We start from the raw sequence: 22,003 nt of genomic DNA on the forward strand, positions 1-22,003 counted from the left end.
CCAGCTATCAAGATTCGTGAAAGGTGTATTTTTAATAAAAAGAACGGACGAGAAAAGTCTTCGTGATTATGATAAAATTGTCATGCGAAAAAGAGAGATGAGTCTTGAACAAATTTTGAAATCTTGGAGATACAATCTTTTTTAATGTTTTAAACTAGATTTTCACATAATAATTCACGTACCCAAAATAATTATACGGCGAATATGAATGAATTGAATTGTACATGCAAGTCAAACTCGAGTTCCGACTGATATTATTTGAATTCGTTTCAGCCCGTTAACATGTGGCTCGCCCACAATGATGGAATCTTGGGGTCCTGGGAGAACCGGCACGCCACCACCGGGTCTGCCACCCCCGCCTTTGACGGGGAGCAACAACAATGGTGGCGCAACAACGTCGGCGATTATCCCGGGTGTCATACCGCAGCCCGGCACTACCGCTCCCATCGCCAGTCCCGAGGGAGTGAGCGACGTAAGTAGAAAAGAGTGCATGTGCCAGCGATGAGAGCAATTTGCTAGCACGCGATCGTCCGTGGATCTAGCAACATCGCGATCAATTAACGGCCGGTTAATTAGTCGCGTCATTAGTAATACATACGTGCGTGAGCGAAATTGCAATTATGATGCGCGGTTCATTTTCACACTTGGAGAATAAAATAATCATAAATCTCCCAGCTCGTGGACGTGGAATTATTATACGCTAATGATTATGGAATTCGTACCTTAATTGATTTCACTTAGAACGTTGAAAATAACGAACGATCTTTTTTTTCTTTACCGGGAAGGAAAAAAGTGAATTCTCGTTCGCCGAATTTTAATTCCGTTTTCCGAATACGTATACAATTGAAACGCGCGTTTAGCATGCACGTGGCGGCGATAGCCTCCGAAATTTCGAGACCAAGGAAGTTTCAGCCCGCGACCGACACGTAGGTAGCTGCTGAACGGGCAAAGGTTATCGCACGCCCATACGCGGGTTAATGGCGCATGCATGAACAGCTGCTATACAATCCAAACACATGTTAGGCTTTCGTACATCGACGGGAAGCAAAACTCCCTCGCACCCACCTACCTATTCACCTCTTTCGTTCGTTTCAATTTCACGAATATCCCCGTCGGCCGGACGTGTAATGGACGCCGACCGTGCTATCGAACCGAACTAATAGGATCCAGTCGTACGTGCCCGATACGGTGACCCGAGATTCCTCGAATTTTAAGGACACTGGCTGCCGCACTGCCGATGTATGTAAGACTGCGGAAAAATTCTTTTTTTTTTTTTTTTTTTTGTAAATCAGCTGATACGTCGGTGAGAAAGAAATCGGGAAAAAAGCATAATTTTATGTTTGATTAATTTTAATAACTTTAATAATCAATATCTTTTAATAGACTCCTTAAAAAACTCGTTAATTATAATTAATAAAAACAATAGCGAAGTGGTAATGAGAACTAGCGCGATAATTAGGCGTAGATAAATTTATTATAAATTAATGGAAAGCACAAACAAAGATGCGCAAACGTTTCGATCTTTTTTTTTTTTTTGAAGTCTTTTCAACGCGATAATAAAAATATATAATAAGTATATAATAAAATATGTGATAAAAATATATAATACATAATAAAATTACGACGCAATCAAGAATGAAATTGAGTACCTCTGAGATGTCAAAAATACGATGCTGTCATTACAAATTAACAAGCAATATTTTAATCCGTCTTCGCGTATATTTGAATAACCACGAGATTCACTTTAATAGATGGATCACCAGAAATATCAAGAAATTGAATTAATTGTGATCGAGTACAATTGTGTTGTGCTTTCAGGTCTCGCAAAAGTCGGGAATTTGGGAGGGTGCGAATTCGTCGTCGGGTGGAGCCGCGGAAGGTCCCTCGCGGAGTGTTTCTCACGCAGCGAGTTTGGATGCGATCTCGAAGAGAGCCGTGAAACCGGAAACGGCGAGGGTGCCTTGTCGCAGTCTCACCTGCAGCGTCTGTAAGTATACAATGAATCTCTCACTTTTTATATCGTTTTTATACTGTATTCATCGTATCCCGACCGAATTGTCCGATCTGACATTAGTGCTTTTTGTGAAGCGATATTTTATTTTATATTATTCTGACGATGTACTATATGTACGTTTCTTTAGCTGCATTGCAATTCCATCAAAATGACCGGCAGAATGCAGTTTGTTTTCCTAAAAATAGCGAGAATGGTAAACAAGTCATGACTAATAAAAATCTTTCCCTCTTGATTTTGTCGAGCGTTTTGTAAAATAATTAACAGGAAAGTTTTAATAACAAGTTGAAGGAATATCGAAATCACTCTTAACAAATATTTTATGTTTATTATATAATTGACTTGAATAAATTCAAGTAAAATAATACAACTTTTCTTGACAAATTCAACAAATAATATTTACTTTATAATTTTGTCGCCTATGATTCGCTTTGCGAAAACTTTGACAGAGACACAATAAATCGCTTAATTTTGCGTTGGTTTGTAATTACGATCGGCGCATGTAGCCGCATATGTATACATATGTTTCGCAGTTAAATAACAATTAATGGAACCGCGGATAATAATATCGTTGCATGCGACGTTTCATGCCGCGGATATTGACAGATAGTTGACCATCTGGCCTTCCGTACCGCGCATTGTAAGCAAAACTCTCTATAACGTTGCGCTATTCGCGATGTAGCACGTGGAATATATACGTGAGCTCTTGCATATTTGCAGATAGAGACTGATAAGCTTATATCGTCCACCTTTATATCGTCCATTTGCGACAGAAAAAGGGGAAAATATATATATATATTAAAAGAGAAATTCCTCGTCGAATATAGAAAGCGACTTACACTTAATGGAGAATTATAATTATGTCCCTTCTTACATACGTATATACGCGCGTGTGTGTGTGTGTGTATCTACTGTAACTGATTGCGATGATCCATTTTTATATCTAATAATGCTGCATCAATATTTATTTTGCATTAATGTGTAATCTATCAGAGCGCAGAAATACAATTAAATAAGGAGCCGCGTTACATTTTCTCGATAAACTTTTTTCTCTCGGTTACGTTAGGAAAATCCACCTCTCTAAATCGTAAAATAAAATCTGCAACTAGACAGACGTTCGGTGAATTCGAGAGACGCTCTTTGGTGATTGCGATCGTGTAACAGTCCTGGTAGTTGTACCAGTCAACATTTGGAATGCGATAAACATCCATGTAATTGCTACGTGATTTAGTATTGCTTCCGTCGAGAGAGCAAAAAATTTATCTGGAACACAGAAACAACGCATTTGGCTCAAGATTTCTGTTTAAGTGCGTCCAACTAAATGTCACCATTCTTAACGTCAACCGTTAATAGACGATAATTCTTCGCTTGTGCAAAGAGGGGTATAAAGAAAAGTACGAAGAAAACATTATTTTGAGACACAGAGGAGATAACAAAGGAGAGAGATTTGCCAGATCTTGCATCGGAGATTTTGCGCTTATTTTTAGTCGTCGCGTAGAAAGATACTCCGTAAAAAGAATATCCTAAAATAAACGACATTATGTCGCGCACAATGTTTTTAACATATAGAAAAACAACACTCCTTACATTATCTTTACGCACCGGTGCGAGATAATTTATACTTTTTTTCTGCACAAGGAACTTAATCAAGTGTAACATTGTATCGAACTGACGAAACTGTCTTACATCGTACTTTCGCACGGTATCGGGAAAAGTTTCAATGAACGTTAAACTACCTTCCTAGAATATCTCATCATGAAGATAATTTTAAGTTAGAGGCAGGAGTGTTTTATTAAATAACTAACGAAACGAGGATCTCTCTCGTAATGTCTCTGTGTCACGATACAATATTCAGACATTATACTCCTCTTCCTCGCAGCAAAGAATTACGATAATACCTTCTCGAACCCACCCCATCTCTTTTCCGTCTCATCTTATGCATTATGTATTCGCCTTGTCAGCTTAATGGCGAGCCCCGTCACGAATTTTCAATTCAAAATCAAACCTCAGTAAACTATTTTAGTAGCGGGTCGAGGGAGCGAACATGTCACCCTCGAGCGACGACCAGCCACAGTCGATAATCTAGCCGAAGGTAAAATAGGAGGGAGCAACCACTCTGCTCTCTTGGTTTCCTTTAACCGACCGAGTGCCAACCGGCGCGCGAGCTTGCACCCCTTTTATAACTTACCAAGCGCTTGCAGCTTTCTTGTTATCATAAGCTTTCGAGAGATACTTCGTACTACTTTCGTCCGATTGAGCTTTCATAGGCCTGTTTCTACTACTTACACCCCACTTTACTACTGTGTTATTCTCTACTTATGTACTATTACTACTTACTTACTATTTACATTACTTATAATACGTTGATTTACAATATGCTAGCAATGAACTCCACGTAAAAGAGTGCTGTCATTTTATACCTTTGACTATTATCAAACGAGCACTGTAGCCTCGCTCGATCAGCCACTTTGTACTTGCAAACCTGAGAATTCACAAATGTTCGTCCAGATGTCTTCAATTGTACTCTGTCGGAAGCGAGCCAATTTACAAGTCTAATTTAAATATCATTAAGCTAAATCGGGGAAACAATTTTCCAGCTCAGAATGCTCAAATGCATTGTTTTCTCCTTCTATTTCAAGAAGATAGATCATTTTTCTTTCAAACATAATGTTATATAACAATTTTGGCATGTTTTTCCACGTGTGAAGACAGTAAACACTTTTCTAAAATATAATATTTTTAAATTATTTAAACAAAGGTACGACGCGTTTGTTTGTATTGCATTTGTTTTGTATCTTATAAATATTTTTGTTCCAATCGCGTCATTGATTTATTCTTATCTTGATTTTCGTTCTCTGAGACGAATTTTTCGATTACGCGACTCGGCGGAAATAGAGAACTTCTTTTGAGCACATTTTGGCTGACCGAGAGTTTTACGAGAATTAAAAATTCTTAGTTTACATTGCTTCTCTTTACAGCGGGACCAGAATGGCTGGCCTTTCACGGCTTCTTTTACTTCAACACATATGCAAATATATCACGGTGCATCCGGGTACACGCCCGGAGCATCATTACGAACCATTATACGTACTGATTGTATCGTGGAACCACGTAAACCACGCGTAATCATGAAAGTACGCGATCAATAATAACGACCATATATCATTATGTAACTATATATATCATTGTATAAATCATCTCAGCAAGACGATCCCCATTTTTATTGTATACATATACAATATTACATATAGTATTCAACGTAACATCTAATTAAAACGCATCGTCACTCGATATACGATTGTTTGGCGCGATTTTTTTTACAAACAACAATAAATCTCTTTCACAGGTATGCAGCTTCTAGTGCGGATTAACTAACTCGTTTTACTAACACACTCTTGCTTCTAGATCGAGATATAGGCTCGGTTATTTTTTTATTTCTCGGGTAAACATCGAAGCGATTATCAATGCGATTATCTTTGATTAATATTATTGTTTGCGCGCATATTTTATAAAGGAAATAATGACTTTTTAAACATTTATTTTTATTATATATATATTTTATATGTATTTTTTCTATCACATATTTTTATTTCATTTTTACGTAACATTAAATTAAATTAAATTAAAAACGTTATCACAGAAAGAGCAGAGATGATGCAAAATTTGTTTTGATATTTTGCGTATGATCGCTTCGATGCACCGTTATATTTACATTAGATTAGAATGTGTGCCGTAAATATGGTGTCGTAAAACTCGACTGAAACATAATTATATTGTTTGAGACACGTATTACTGTACACACGTGCCTGTATTCATACTAGATTATTACAGAGTTACGGCTTCTTTCGTAATCATTATAAATATGTCGAGATGCTGTCGATTATAGCGATGTATGTAAATACGATTGGTCTTGTAACTTAGTTCATTAGAGTTGCTGTCGCCATTCTCAAAGACTCGGTGGAAATAGATTTGATTCGATCGAGCCTGTATTTCACACTTATAGATTTTGAATTAACAATAACTTATAACGATGATCTCACATCGCTACGCTAGTAATCTCAAAGGAAAAAACTGACAAATGTAACGTTTACTTTTTGTCGCAGCGAAACATTCGAAAATATTTCCTGGCGTCGCGTCTGAAAGTGATCTGCAGAAATGGCGAACGTCCAAAGACCGAAAATCGCCATCTCTGAGTCAGATGGGACCAGATTCCATCAAACACAAAGTAAGTTTTTTAGTTGTTACGTGCAAAAATATATATGTCCAAGTAAAAAATATCTACGTATATTTGACGCCTTTTGGCTTAAATTATTTTTTAATCATCGGACGTAATATAAGTCAATTTAATTATCATATAATAAAGAATTGTATAATTTTTATAAGTAATATTTTATTACCGTTTTACTAATAAAATATATGTGCTTTGTAACATTACAGTTTTCCTTACAAGACAATGGATCTGCAAAGTATTTTCAAGGAGCGATGCACACACCGAACATGGGAGAAAAAGTCGCTCAGGTGAGTGAATTGTTCTTATGTTATTAATTAGAAAAGCAATATTAAAAGAATTTGCAAATTGTAAGGGAAGAAATAGATCATTTCGAAAAACTGCAATATTGAAAGGTATAAAATTAATCGAGAATTTGTCTTTTATTATAAATATCTTATTATATATACGCATAACAAAATAGATTTATAGAAATTGATTATATCGAAAGTTTACAATCGTCTCTCTCGTGATTTCATCTATACTTCAAGGGACGACAAAAAATGAAAAGCATCACGGCAAGGTATTTGTTTGATACTACTTGAATTTGTGTAAAAGTGTTTTCCGGAAATGAAGATATTAATCCTTCTTTGATGGGTCAGAACAAAAAGTTTCTTCATTTATTTGAAACACTTTGATTTCGTAAATTAAAGATAGGGTTCGTCGAGAGGAGTAAAATTTCATTTGCTGATGCCGAACAACTGAAACGTGTTTTCGTCACAAAATACACTTTCAAAATTAACGAATTTGTGGTGATGTTTTTGTACTCTTCCGGAACAATTTATGTTTCCTTGCGTAAGAAACAAATTATTTAATTAGTGTTAAATAAGGAATTGAATTTCGATTTTCGCATTATTTGCGATACTCTAATTTTGCCAATCCAACAAAAACAATTATACGACAATCGTGAAAATATAATAAGATTTAATATATAGTAAGATTGTAATAATTAAATAATTATACTTGTAATAATTTGCTGTTAAACAATATACTGAGTATCAAGAATTCCTTTATTTTATTTTTTTATTGAATAAACCTCTTTTTATTCATTCTTGTATATCAATTAAATAAATTCGTATTTTCTTAACATCAAGGACATATGAGACAAAGAAAATTTAATTAAAAAAATATTTTTTATTAAAATATTTTTCCTTATTTTAAATTGAATACCTGGTTGTCGACAATGCATGAGAAATGCAATGGAACGTGCGAGCTTTCAAACATCTAATAGAAGAGCAAAGTGTGACGGTGTCAGGTCAGGGGAGGAGATTGTTTGCATACGGATGTATGTACATTTAACACACTGCCTTACATTAATACGGCCCTGACTGGCGCCAATCCGACTGTGCCGCAGTCTCGTAGGCGGAAATCTCCCGCAGCGTGCGATCTCTCATAAAATGACGTTGATTTTACAGCGAATACCTACGCGGTCACCGCGAGATGGAAGGTCCCCGTGACGGAATATTTTCATTTAATATTATCAGCGATGCGCGAAATTGGAAACTGTCCCGCATAATAAATCCGTCCGTGCACGTCATGCTGTGGTAATAATGTCGTGAAATAAAATCTACTCTATTTATATGAATGTTCTTGATATCATTGAAAAAAATTCCATATTATACATCTGCAACACCATATCGTTTTCGCAAAACATGGTATATTTAGACAAAAAATAATATAATAAAAACAGTAATATAAAGAGTATAATGTTTAATTTTATATATTTTGTCGGTTTAAAAAAATTATCGTATTTCGAATATATATATACGGTCATTAGAGACTATACTGTTCTTTCGCATGCGTTGTTCCTGTTATTCGCGGAAAACAATTTTTTATCAATTGATGATCCATTGTCCTCCAATATTGCAGTATTTCTCAGAAATATCGGAGCAAAGTTTACAAATAATACATACAATTTTTCATTGTCAGATTAATTAAGAGGATTTTAGAATCTTATTGAAACTAGAACAGCATGTATACACGTATAATTATCACTATACTAAAGCTTCACACACTCTTCTACATGTATGAAACAATTAAAATGCAACGATATATTTCCTCTAACGGTGCAATTATCTCTTGAAACTGCATATATATATATATATATATATATATATATATTTCAGCTTGCAATATGCAAATTCAATTTGCTCAACAAAATCGTGAATAGCATACGAGCTTTCGAGAAGATATACATTTATTGTATGCAGTTTTCGTTGTAATTTAAATCATTACTTCGTGGTTTAAACGTGTTACTTCAAGCGATCCATATAAATTATAGACGCAATTACTCCGACTTGCAAATAAGATTTTAGTAGGCATGACTATCATTTCGCGGCGAAACTTAACGGGAGAGAAACTCTCTTTCTCACCTCACTATGTTTATTTATGTGAACTAAGAATGGCTACCGAATTTCCGATATATCGATATCCGATATCGCAACATTGCATCAGGGATTTTTATCACGGATGTTGTTGCAATAATTATATCGGTGTCAATAAATCAATTTTTCCAACGTGCAACGCTGACAGCTTTTTACTCCGAACGGGTTTGTTTAAAAGCTTTACAGAAGAACCATATTCTCTTTATTTATTTTGCCGAAGCGCAATGCTAAAACCGTAAAAGCTCCTTTAGTGTTACAATAATTTATATCCATAAATATCATGTTGCAAATTTATTTAAAAAAACTGTCACATGCATAAAACATGGGATTCAAGACCGAAAATAGCATTTTGTAAGCTCTCTCTTTTTGGTGGAAACGAGCTTTCGCAACGTTCCGAGAATTTGTGTACTCAAGGAGGTAACAGCTGCAACGTAGCATCAAGCGGTCAGTAATTAATAGCATCACTAAATAACTAACATTTCGCGTTTATTCCGTGGCAAATTTTCAATGTCTCACACGGACAATAAGTTTTGATAGTTTCCGCGTTGATTCATTACAATTGGTCACAATTGCACAATCATTGAAAGACCGAACAAAGGAGAGAATAGATGTAACGCGAGAATGATTAATTAATAATGGTAATTAATGGCTCAAGACAATGCGTGTCATTCCTACGTTAGATGTGCGTGCTATAAATGTAAGTGGAGTGATCGTATAAGGAATAAATAGTAATAGTGAGCGATATATTCAGTCGTTCGAAGTAATTGATTATCTTTTCAAGAGGAAACGACTGTAATGCACGACTTATTAATCATCTTCTTGCGAGGATGTCTTTAATCAAACGAAAACAAAGAGCTTATTTAGGATATGAAATCAATGTTTACAATTTTAAAAGCAATATAGATCCGCTATCTTTATAGTTGATTTTTTCTACCAATCAATCTTTCCAAAGAATCCAAAGATTTTATTAGCAGAATAGCAATGTTTTACGTAGTTTGCCAAGAACCTTGATATGACGAGAGTTCTCGGATATTTGGCTACTCTATAAATCCGGTCATCCGCTTGTTTACCGCGAATCGAACAAGAATAGGATCGCGTCCAAAATATAGCATCCGTTACTGCGCGGAAGAGAGCGTACCGAAATAATAAAGATCGCACCGGAAGTACGGAAGTGCACGCGCCGCACGTTGCCGAAGAAGCGGATCGCCCGCAGTAAAAGGGGACAAAGGGAGAACGACTTATCGGGGGCGCACGCGTGTCGAAACGAGAGAGATGGACGGAAAGAGGGTGCGAGAGAGGGTGCGAGAAATTCGCGAGCTTCCCGTTATAGGGCGCCCTGATCAGTGTCGCAGTGTCTGCGCCTTGTTCCGTCCGGCAGGTAGCCTCGTCGCCACTCCGTCCATATCCTCGGCGAAGGAAGATCGCACATGCGAACGGTGATAAGACGTCCTACTTTTACGCTCTCGGATTTCGTGGGGGTATATAGAAAGAGGGAGAGAGACAGAACCCTCTCTACGCGATCAATTCATTCAACGTCGCGCCCTCCGTCCTCGAGGTCCTCGAGTCACGCGCGTTCTCCCATTCGTTCTTGCACTCAAGATTATGACAGAGGACCGAGCGGTACCGACCAGTGGTACCCACGTTGACTCAGCCGCGAGTGATCGGGATCGTTCACCATCGTTCGCGAACGACGGTGCCTAAGATCGAGATTGTTTTCTCACGCATCGTGCGCTTTCGACGCGTCAACGCTGGTTCGCGAGGATCGTCGAGGAACAAGAAAAAAATTGTAATCCGAGTAGATTCGAATTCTCACGATCTCAGGAGTCACGGTAAATTGGGCTTTTTCGGGAGTCGAAGAGAAGACGCGAGATCGCCGATCGATCGGTCTTGAAAATCGCCGGACGATCTACGACGGGGGTTAATCGCGGCCGATAACGGCAGTGAACGCCGAACCGCGAACGATGTGAACGTGTGTTTTGAACGGAGTTTATCGTCTAAATACAAAATTTAAAGAACAAATAAAAATATATAAAATATTCGGCATATAACAAACGGGGAAATCGCATTTGTTGCATGCCATCGTTAAAATAATGTATGAGATGTTAAAGTGATTCGCGATCTCACACAACACATTAGAGATATTTATAACTATACTGTAATAAAAGAGATTGTAACAAAAATTTTTTTTCTAGAAAACAAATTTTTTTGTCATATATTTATTTATTTATTTATTTTTAGGTATATATTATATATATGTCCAATTTTTTAAAAATATATTTCTTTAAAATTCGACAATAACTTACATAAAACTGCAACTAAGATAATTACATATTATTATGAACTTTAAAAATTAATGAAACAAGAAATTTTCCATTATGATAATTTCGATACTGCTTTTAATTTATATTAGAGATCGCGCGCTTTATATAAAATCTCGCGTATTAGCGCGCGCAATTTTGAGCACGTAAAACGCTTTTTTAATAAATGAAAGTGTTCCCATTGGCTTATTCTACTCTCCAGCGATAAACCACTTCTCATAAGATTATTCACGGTCGGTGCTTTGATGCAAACTATGCCAAGTAGCTTTACCCATCTCTCCTTGGCATTATTCATTACCCATGTCTCCGCAAAACGCCTCAGATTCATCGCATTCTCGTGTAGTTATAAATTACCTAGAAAATTCAAACAAATTAAGCTTTGCCAAGAAAAAGTTTGTCCAGAAAATTGCTCTTCGAGAAAAAAAAATTTTAATTTATCGCACCGTTTATTATGCTTTGGGTAAATTCGCAAGAGTAAATTCGTTCCTCAAGTTGGTCGCCACACGAGCAATTAACTTTGCAACGCGAGCAATTAATTTTGCCAGAGGAACAGCGTGAATGTGTCCATCCACGTGTTCCTCTACGCGTTTGCATCACACGTTGTATACAAATTGCCATGTCCTAGAAAGATCGATGGCGATAATTTGATTGAACCGATTTCTCGTATATTAAGCTGTTAATAGCTTTCTTTAGTTATGAGGAATTTTTTTTAAATATAAAAAATACCTTACAAGCGCTTTGCATTTTATTTTAATTTAAATTATTATTATCTCAATCATATATTTTTTCTTCAGTACATTTTTGTGAAACTATTTCTTTGTAATTATTTACAAGAACTTTAAAATTTAATATCGTGATAACATCGCATAATATATTGCAAATTCGCTTTATCCGCATGCTTCCAACTTTCATAATGCAATTTCATAATGCAATTTTATTAAAACAATTGAACAATGCTTTATTCAAATTGCTTTGATGTTGTTGCTTAAGATTGTTGTATAATATGGTAAGAACCTGAATAGGTAAAACAATAATATATTATATCGTGATAATTTTTATATGCTTAATATTTTTATCCTTTATAGCATATACAATATTAAGTTATTTTTTTTTTATTAAGTTATTTATTTTGTACCTTTTTGTCTTTATAACTAGGTTATATATAGCAATAATTATATCAATTTAAAAACATCGCTTTTATCGTGATTTATATATCGACACCTATCACGTTAAAGCTTATTCAACAATTCATGCAATTTATGTTGTGCTGATATTTAGTTTTAACAAAATAATCTCTTGCAATCAATAAAAATATTAGATTTTATGACACGCGCGTTTCTATTTAAAATGGCCGCGTCCAAAAAAATTGCAAGGGTATAATAATTCATATCTTCCTAAAAGTCGGAAATTCGTTTTCTATCTCGAGTTAGACAATTAGAATGAACTCATTCGTGAGCATGATTTTAATACGTGGATGGAAATTAATTTCACACGAATTCAGGTCATATCCAGGTTAGAGTCAGAAGGGTCCATTCTCTCTATCAACAAAATCGATAAGCTGTACTTGCGAGATGTGGGCCAACTGCCAAAATATTTTCCAACTTGAATCTCTTTTTGCGCTGATAAAGCTGCAACAAAAAGCTCGTTAAGAAAAGCATGCATTAAGTATTCAGGAGAATTAATATCCCTTTCTTCATAAATTCTTAATCCATTTTTTATGAGACAGGAATATAATATATATTTACATATATTATAATGTTTATATTTATATTTATAATATATAAATTGTAATTATATATTTAAATAATTATAATTATATTTAAAATAATCAATAAAAACACATTATTCTCAAATATATCTTTTAATTAATTAAATTAAAATTATTTTGTGTGTGCTTTGTTTTTATAAAACATTTACTATATTTTTAATTTTAGATAATTATTTGTTCAAAATTGCTTAGCTTCTTGACGCGGTACTTGTGAAGAAATCTGGTGTCCGCGATAATCTTATTTTTCCACGAATTCACTTTCGTGAGCATTGTAACATTGCTCTCCGGGGAAAAGTATTGAGAAAACTTTTCTTCGCACGACTTCGATCGTATAGTCCTGACGTTGAGAATTAATCAGCCTTTATTGCAACTCGAAACATATGAACCGGACTATTGTTTCCGGCGTGAAGATTAATCGCCAATTGCTTCGAACAAGCCGCAATCGACGAAGAGAGTATCTCTTCGGGATCAGTTCCGAGACACTCTCTTCGGGATTAATCCATTTTTTTCGATGAAAGTATTTATAACAACAATTTTCCTTCAGTATGTTGTAAACGACTATGTTACCATGATGTAATCGGCGAAAGTCATAGTCACCAGGTGATCAATGACTGGCGTCCTTGTGTCGCGGTGGTAGCACCACCCCATTTATCAAGGCTCACACGTACATGTGCGTTTGCGTGTATGTGTATGTACGAGTGCCAGTACACACATGCGAGAACACATGATTCACCTAGCAACTTATCCCTACCAGCTCTACACCTTTTTACATTATTTCGCAGCCAGCTTAAGTTCCACTTTTTTTTATCGACGCCGAGAAGGATCGAAGTAGACAATGTCTGTATATGGTCAGACACGCGACAATCGCGCGCCGATGGTTCGTAGAAACGCTGACTATATTTGTTCGGATATATTGTGTTCGATATATGTTTCACTCAGATACTTTATGTATGCAGATATCAATCTCCCATTTCAATGTACTTTATCTTTTGCATCTTTCATAAGCAAGTCATGCACGTGAAAGTGAGTGAGTTTCGCGCCATAACCATGATTTCCGAAAGATTTTGACTTTAATGTTATCAATAATCGTTTAGCATAAATTAGAGATAGTGAAACTGCAACGATGCAATTTACATAGTTGTATTGTGGACTTTCCGCCACCACGAGGTTCTTATCAAGGATGCAAAGTGATTATATCACGCAAAAGGTCGCTTGCTCAATGTTGGCTGAAGGTATAAGATTTATCTATACTTTATCCTTCATTTCAATGCTAGGCATGGCACATTGATGACGCGAGTATTTTTCATTTCGACAAAATATTATTCTTGTAGATTAAAATCGAGGATAATATTTACTAAACGGTACAAATTGAACCAAACTTGACAGTTTTTATTGATTTAACAGCTTCAATAATACAAGAAAATATATACTAATAAAAAACATACAATCATTGTTTATTCCTAACTGTTTTCAGAGAAACGCTCTTTTCGAGAAATATATATTTTTACTTCTTCTTTCTAAATGTCAAAGAGTGCAAGAAAATATATACTAATAAAGAACATACAAGCATTGTTTATTCCTAACTGTTTTCAGAGAAACGCTCTTTTCGAGAAATATATATTTTTACTTCTTCTTTCTAAATGTCAAAGAGTGAACAAGATTCTTTTGCACAACTGTATCATTTTGCATTAAATTCTATCGTTTCGACGCCAAGCAAAACCTACAATAAGTGTCTTAGTGCACGCAAGCACGCAATAGCATGACAACGCGTTCGTTCACTGGAAATCTTGCCCCACAGTAATATTATTGACTTATATAAATTGTAAGAAAAATGTATTTTGTATATTTTGTAATAATTAAAATGTAAGTTTTTTGTATACATACATATTGTCGAAATTAAGAATTATTATATATACAAGGTGTCTGACATTAGGTGTCACACCAAAAATATTTAAGTAGACCTTGTTATTTGAAAATAATTTTTCTTCAGCAAATATATTGAGACATCAATAATAGGTTTAATTATGAAGATACATGATGACAAAAATTGGGAACATACAAAAAATGATGGCCTTCCTCGACATTTTTGCTGAAGAAAAATCGTCTCCAAATAACGAGATCTACTTATATATTTTCAGTGTGACATTTTATGTCAGACACCCCGTACATATATATATTGATACCTATATATTGATTTTCTAAAATTGGAAAGAACAATTGAGAGCACAAATTTTTTTAAAGTGAAATTTAAAAATGGATCGATTTTATTTCGATTTAAATCGACTCATTTAGATCTTAATTTAAATTTATTAAAGGATAATTTCTTAATTCCTACAACGATTAATAATAAATTGTTTGACAGAAATAGACAGACATATCGTATGTTGGCAAACAAATGAAAGTATTACTAGTTAAAAAATACGCGTAAGGACTTATACGTCTCTTTGATATGCTCGTGGGCTGAGAAACTACAAACACTGCTTAATTCGACAATAAACGCAGCCATTTGTCCATTTTAAAAACGTACTCGAGAACTGCCGCGTGTTTACAAGCCACGTGGAAAACCGAGGAACAAGGAGAGACACGCATCAAGAATCATCTTATAAGAATAAGAAATACAAGTCCGCGCTACGGTCAATTAAATCGCCAAATAAATTATTCGTCACATCGCCAACGAGCAGAAGAAACGCACAACAGTGCATTTTGAGGGAAGCGAAGCCATCGGATAATTGAATCTAAAAAAGAAAAAAGGAGAGAGGTCCTCCAGACTGATCTTCAAATTAATCTTCCGACAAAAACTATATTTAGAATCGCGATTGCTCGCAGACCGCCGAGTCCGAGATTCGACCGAAGCCGTTTGAATGCCCTAAATGAGCGATGACGACGAAAGGATAAGCGAAGGTGATTGGGAGTGGACCCTAACCAAGGGTTGCTGGGAGACCGACAGCGTGACAACCGCGGCGGAAGCGGACGAGGAGGAGGAGGAGGAGGCTGCTGAATCGTGTGAACTGGCGCCCCATAGTGCGATGAGCGTGGGGGCTGGCAGGGTCGATTCCCCCAGCCCCCAGGACATCAGGCTGCTCCACGACCTCGTCGAAGACCTTAGCAAGGAGCAGGAGGAAAAGAACGGCAAGCCGCGAGCGGAACAGGTGAGCCATGCATTACCGGAAGTAGAGCAAGAGTGTTGACGCTCTTGGGTTTGACGACCTCGGTTGCCGATAGCAACGTTTGCTATCGGACTCCGATAGCAAACTCCCTGATCCTAGTGTCGTGCAGCGAGAAGTTGCGAGTAAAGTGCATTTATTGCTTTTATGCTCCGTTTGATTTTCGTTGTCGCGATAAATTTTCTCAAACTGCTTTTATTCTTCAATCTAATAATCTATGCACTATGACTTTCTCGTAAAATGTTGAAATGCGTATGCAAGATTGTGTTCTTCACACTTTATATAATATGATTCTGTAATAGGTATCGATAAAAATGGAAATAATCTTTATTTTTCCATATAATATACAACGATTCCATTTTCCCTTTTCAAAGCACACATATTACTGAATTTGTACATGTATCTGTATTAAAATTATATACTCAGCAAATTTTATATGCGCCAATCAAACGAGAAATTAAACTTCTAAATAATCGGTTTAACATTCAAATTATAATTTATTTGCCAAATTATAATTTGAAGCACGTCGTTTTCGCGTACGGAATTTAAAAGACCTTTCGACGAAAAACTTTTCAAAAGAACGAAGGATCACTTGTTACAGGGAACCACCTATAATTTAAAAGCAATCCAACTTTCCGAATATCTTGCAAGCCACGCGTAACGAAGCGCGGTGTCCTTCACTTTTTTCTTTGAAACGTGGCGAACGAGCGAACGCGAAAATGTGCGAACTAGGTTGGCGTTTATCGATAGTTACAGTGCTTTCCAGCGCTTTCCAGGCTTTGACTGGCTAACTGACCCAAATTGAAACGGAATGATAAAGCTTTTAAACCGAATAGCCGCGCTCGTGATCAATGATGAACGCGTTAAAGTGTAAGAAAGAACCTTTATCTTAATTTTTTTTAATTAATTTTTCCATCGCTTTTTGCCCTCGAGCGATAAATTCTCGCCCTTGTCGTCCTCCCTTCGTACTTATGGGAATACCGACTAAAGTTTCCCGACTTTCTGCTTGTCAAGCGGCGGGAAATATAGTCTACTAGATTTCAGAGAATGAGGACGTTGGGGATTAAACTTATCTTTTTGTGAATTTTATATCTTCTCGACGGCGCATCTAGAATCGAAGGAACAATGAAACACTGGTATCGGTAATATCTTCTTTCAAGGTTATATATTAAATTAATCTGCTGGAAAAACGTCCCTTTAACAATGAGATTTTTTCGTTTGTATCATACTTGGCAGAGAAAATTGTTCTTCGCTTCTGGAAAGCATGCTATTAGAGAAATTATATAGCGGTATCGTATAAATCTAGCGATACAAATCTTCTTATAAGCATAATAATGTGAAGAGATGTTAATCGCCATAATAATCAATAATTTAGGGGGAATAGGGGATACATGGAATTAAAAATCTCTTGTAGAGATTATTCCAATTTTATATCTTGGCCGTGTCCAAGTAAAAATTTGGTGCCTTGTGCACAGGTATTTAATTCTAACGAAAAAATTTTAGTTTCGTTTAGAATAACGCACTGTCATCCGCGATTTGGCTCTTATTGCCTATCTTATATATGTTAAATTTATATTTATATATTACAGAGCCTAGTTAAACTCTTAATTTATACACGCTGGCTTAAAGGCGTTTATTTACCAACATTAATATATATAACAGAGAAAAGTATAGAATCGAAAGGATCTGAATAGCTCAGTTGGAAGAGCAGTCGCCCGGCAAGCGAAAGGTCTCGGGTTCGATTCCCGATTCTGCGACTTTCGGATCTATATTTTTCTCTCGCACTTTATTTCTTTAGGGGGAATAGGGGATACATGGAATTAAAAATCTCTTGTAGAGATTATTCCAATTTTATATCTTGGCCGTGTCCAAGTAAAAATTTGGTGCCTTGTGCACAGGTATTTAATTCTAACGAAAAAATTTTAGTTTCGTTTAGAATAACGCACTGTCATCCGCGATTTGGCTCTTATTGCCTATCTTATATATGTTAAATTTATATTTATATATTACAGAGCCTAGTTAAACTCTTAATCAATTGAATCAGTTATTACGCACAATTGTTACTTTGCAACGAATTAGAGACGATAATGAATTATTTTACGAGTTATCACATCAGGAAAATAAACATTATAAATTATATTCCACAACTGAGAGAATCAAATTAAAAATTAATATCTATTCATGTATCTAGACATGCGATAAAAATAATAACAATTGTTACACGATGATACAACTATATATTTTTATTTTAATTGTTTATTAGGAAAAGGTACACAAGGATAAATTATTTAGGTCATATTCGAAACGATTTCCAGAAGATATCAAAGTGGTATTATAAAAGACAGTAATATCATATCAAATTACGTTTTAAAGATACAAGGCAAATTATTATTTAGATCATATTCGAGACTATTTCCGATTTAAGAGATAGTAGTATTATACAGGATTACGCATTAAAAATAATATGACGTCGTAATGGATAGCAACGTGATATAAAGTAGAAAGGTTCGTTACGGAAAGACATTTGATCGCCCGGCTGCGTCGAGAATGCCTGCTTCGCAAAAGATGGAAAGCGAAAAATAAATAAAATGGTGGAAAAAAGTAGGCGGTTCTCAGCAAGGATGCGAGACATGGTTTTTTACCACGGCTTTAGTATCGCGATTTTCCTCCGCTTTGCGCGTTTTTTCTCCGTTGACGAGCGAAAATAAAACGTATCGTAGCTACATAGAGATTCCACCTTGCGCAGAGATCGTTCAAATGTTCACGGTCGGTGAAGATTTTGTTCAAATTTATAGCTTGTAGCTTGGATAAAAGGGAACGTCAGGGGATCAATATCCAGTGGAAATAGATAGTTATCGGAAAGAAGGATATATATTTTTTCCCTTCAAATGTACGATTAATTGCGATAATTGATACATCGCGCGTTTATACCACGAATGTTGTGATAAATGACCGAGATTGAAGCTTGTAATTAATTGATATAGATAGATATATTAAGTTTTAAAAAAGAATGCATAAATATATCTGACATAGAAAACACGATTTTAGACTTTCTAGCAGCAAAATGATTTAAATACTAGGTTTTAAGGCTTGCATCTGATCTTTTTTTTAATATATATTTTTTTCGCGCGAGTTTTAAAGCTATCTATTTATAATTTCCCTTTTTTATCTATCTGTCTGATCGCGATTTATTTCCACATTTATGGATCGATTTTTGTGAAATTATTACCAAAATTTCGAGAAAATCGGTCCATTAATGAATACTTAGTTCGCGGTCAGACATACGATACTTGTATATATAGATACAAAGAAATTGATTTAATAAATCTAACGCCATTCCGAATTTAACAGAAAGAAACCTTAAGAAAGATTTATGTAGAAAGAAAGTTTTTCTTTATGGAATCCACGGGATTGCGCAAAAATACTCGCCTCCCTTCTTCATTTCTATATCTCGGGGGAGGAATGCAGTAATCAGCGAAACTTGCTATCTGCGTGACCTCGCGGATGACATTTCCACAATCGTATCTAGAAAGGAAGCATTTTCCATTTCGTGTCTTCACATAATGCGCCGTGTTTCACAATAGTCTTCGTACGACGCGACGCCAGGCGTCAGCTGGCGTCCCGCGCTCAGTTGCGCCACGCTACATCGCGCATATTCTCCTCTCGGGACTACAGAGGGGTTGATTCTCGCGGGTCCGAGCCTGCGTAGAGGCGAGCATTGCGAGCCGAGGCTCGGTCGCGAATCAATAAGGGTTGAGCACAGGTGGGTCGTCGTCGGCGACGGCGACGGCATCGCGAAACCAACGCACACAATACGCGCATATACGCCTGACGCGACGCGAGAGAGGAAGCAAGTCTCGGCGTCGAAAGTCGAGGTGGTAGTGACTCGCCGAGGTGAGACAGGGACGTGAGAAGAAGGTCGATCGAGGACGGAGGGCCGACTCTCTCCTCGATCTCTCTTCCCTCTCTCTCTTTCGGTTTTGATCTCCCTCTCCTGGAAACGAAAGTCGAGGAGTCGAGAACGTCTGCCGGAACAACGATCGTGACACCGTCCCTCACGCTCCCTTAGTCGCTCGGTCGCAGTGCGAGAGACTACTCGGATTGACGGGGATGATGAGACGCGTCAGTTACAACTGGCGGTTCTTCAAAGGACTATCTCGACGTGTTGCTTTCGCTGGAGATCGGTGCGCGATTGTGAGTCACCGTTCCGAATACGATCTGACCAGCTGGATGTATTAAGTATGTTTTACGTGCGATACGTTCCCAACGATTGGACCTCGTGGACGCACATATCTTCCCGGGACCTGGCGAGCGTGTCTACTGCGAACGGAGACATTATTCTTGATAACTACCAACTGTAGCTTGCCGAGTATGGACTCGTCGAAAGTCGATCGTAGGCACTCCGTCCTGTGCCGATCAGTAGTCGAGCGAAATCCGGACGATTGTGTACCGAGAAGGTTTTAGTGCAACAGATGCTTTCGTAATCTTGGCGAGAGGAAGGGATCTTTGTCGATCATATACGTATACGATATAATATCTATTATCCAACGAAATGCAAGTGATAATTATCGAGCGTCATTGGGCTCGCACCGAAAGTAAAGAAACTGTTCTACTTAGCGTTTTATAAGAGCACACGCGTGACAGACGCACCGACGTTTCATCCTGCCGTGTTGTGATTAACCTTCAATCGTTCAATCTTTTATTCGAATAATCGATAAACGTCAGACCGGTAAATCGGATGGGAAGGAGGAGCATCAAACCTTGATCGGGATGAGATATTCTTCGAAACATTCAGCAGTTTTACACGTCGCGTAAGATTGAGAAGGTGCGTGCTCGATTTGTTCAACCGATGCGCCACCAAAAATCCTTCTGAATTGATAGTTAAGGAGATTCACGAGGCTCCGTACGTCGTCGTTGATGGGAAATTGGTGTCATCGCGAGACAAGATGCCTATTCGCGCATCCGTGGAGGATTCCCCAGTATTAGCCCGTGCCAAATCCATCGTGGACATCGACGAGGATGGAGCATCCTCGTGATTCTTGAATCTCCTCGAGGATCCAGGGTCGAGAGGACACTTGTACACGAGCGTTTGTACCTGCATCGAATTTCCAATTGCCAATAATTTATCGTACTCTTAATTTCGCTTCAATCTCCTATCCGAAATTGAAGTGAGAGAAAGAGCTCTTTTTATGTTCCTGTTCCGATTCCGAGTTTGCATGCTGAACGATATTTTCGCGCCAAAAATAATTTTATGCTTTTGAGATAAGCGAGAGCAAAAAAGAGGAAATTAAAAGAAGAAGAAGAAAGTGATCGAAACTGAAAATCAGATTAGCTTTTCTTAGCTCAGACTGTCGTCACGATCCATCCATTATTTATTGCTAATTAATCGATAAACGAAGTTTACGCCGCGTCGCGAGATTTGCACAACGTGACGGTGGAGAAAATTAAGTTTAAGCCAACAATCATCCTTATACATTTTATATCGATGTTTGGGATCGAGGGGAAAACAATTTTTTAATCAATCACACGAGGATACTTATATCAGAGATTGTCGCAATAAAAAAGTGGATGAGCCGATAGCGATATTTACAAAGTTTCGTTTTTACGTCGCAGAGCACACACCATATATAAGCAACCAACGATAATTATCGATAGTAATAATTTGTCTACGAGCACACAGAGTCGCGAGAGCGAGTTGACTAGTTGATTTTACGGATGCGCACACGTCCTAACAACAACAATGCACAATATTTAACGTTATAACAAGCACAAAGAAGAATTTGCTTCGTCGAAATAATCGATCGATTCCTACAAAAACATTAGAAGATATAGAGAATAAATATCAGTAAAAGCAAAGACCGAGAAGGAAGACACAGTCAGGAAGCATAAGAAGAGTTAACCCAACAGTCTTTCAAAAACGTCGACTTTTAAACTACTCTCTTTTTTGCAACGCCTTGCCTTTTGCATTGCGAGAGAGCAACTTTAAATTACTAGAGAAATAACGGAGAGTATGGTAATCGATAACAACTACTTGGATTAAGTTTAATTGCTGCCTTACTCAACGTAAACAGTAACAGATACCGTCGCGAGA

The 22,003-nt window shown here is 36.8% G+C and overlaps 1 protein-coding gene across 9 annotated transcripts in view; it reads left to right on the forward strand.

Moving 5' to 3' along the window:
- The window catches only part of sei (potassium voltage-gated channel seizure), a 107,451-nt gene that overhangs the window by 53,437 nt on the left and 32,011 nt on the right, over positions 1–22,003 (forward strand). For 8 of the 9 annotated variants that reach the window (XM_085483654.1, XM_029313174.2, XM_029313175.2 and 5 more), the window contains 5 exons: positions 274–472; positions 1,819–1,987; positions 4,035–4,103; positions 6,115–6,236; positions 6,449–6,529. In XM_085483654.1, the coding sequence (XP_085339780.1) occupies positions 274–472; positions 1,819–1,987; positions 4,035–4,103; positions 6,115–6,236; positions 6,449–6,529 (640 nt within the window). The remainder of the gene's footprint in view (positions 1–273; positions 473–1,818; positions 1,988–4,034; positions 4,104–6,114; positions 6,237–6,448; positions 6,530–22,003) is intronic. The other variant, XM_029313178.2, reaches the window with a different exon arrangement.

The sequence above is a fragment of the Nylanderia fulva genome, unplaced genomic scaffold, assembly GCF_048542155.1.
Source record: "Nylanderia fulva isolate GAGA-0341 unplaced genomic scaffold, ASM4854215v1 Scaffold26, whole genome shotgun sequence".
Classification (NCBI taxonomy): Eukaryota; Metazoa; Arthropoda; class Insecta; order Hymenoptera; family Formicidae; genus Nylanderia; species Nylanderia fulva.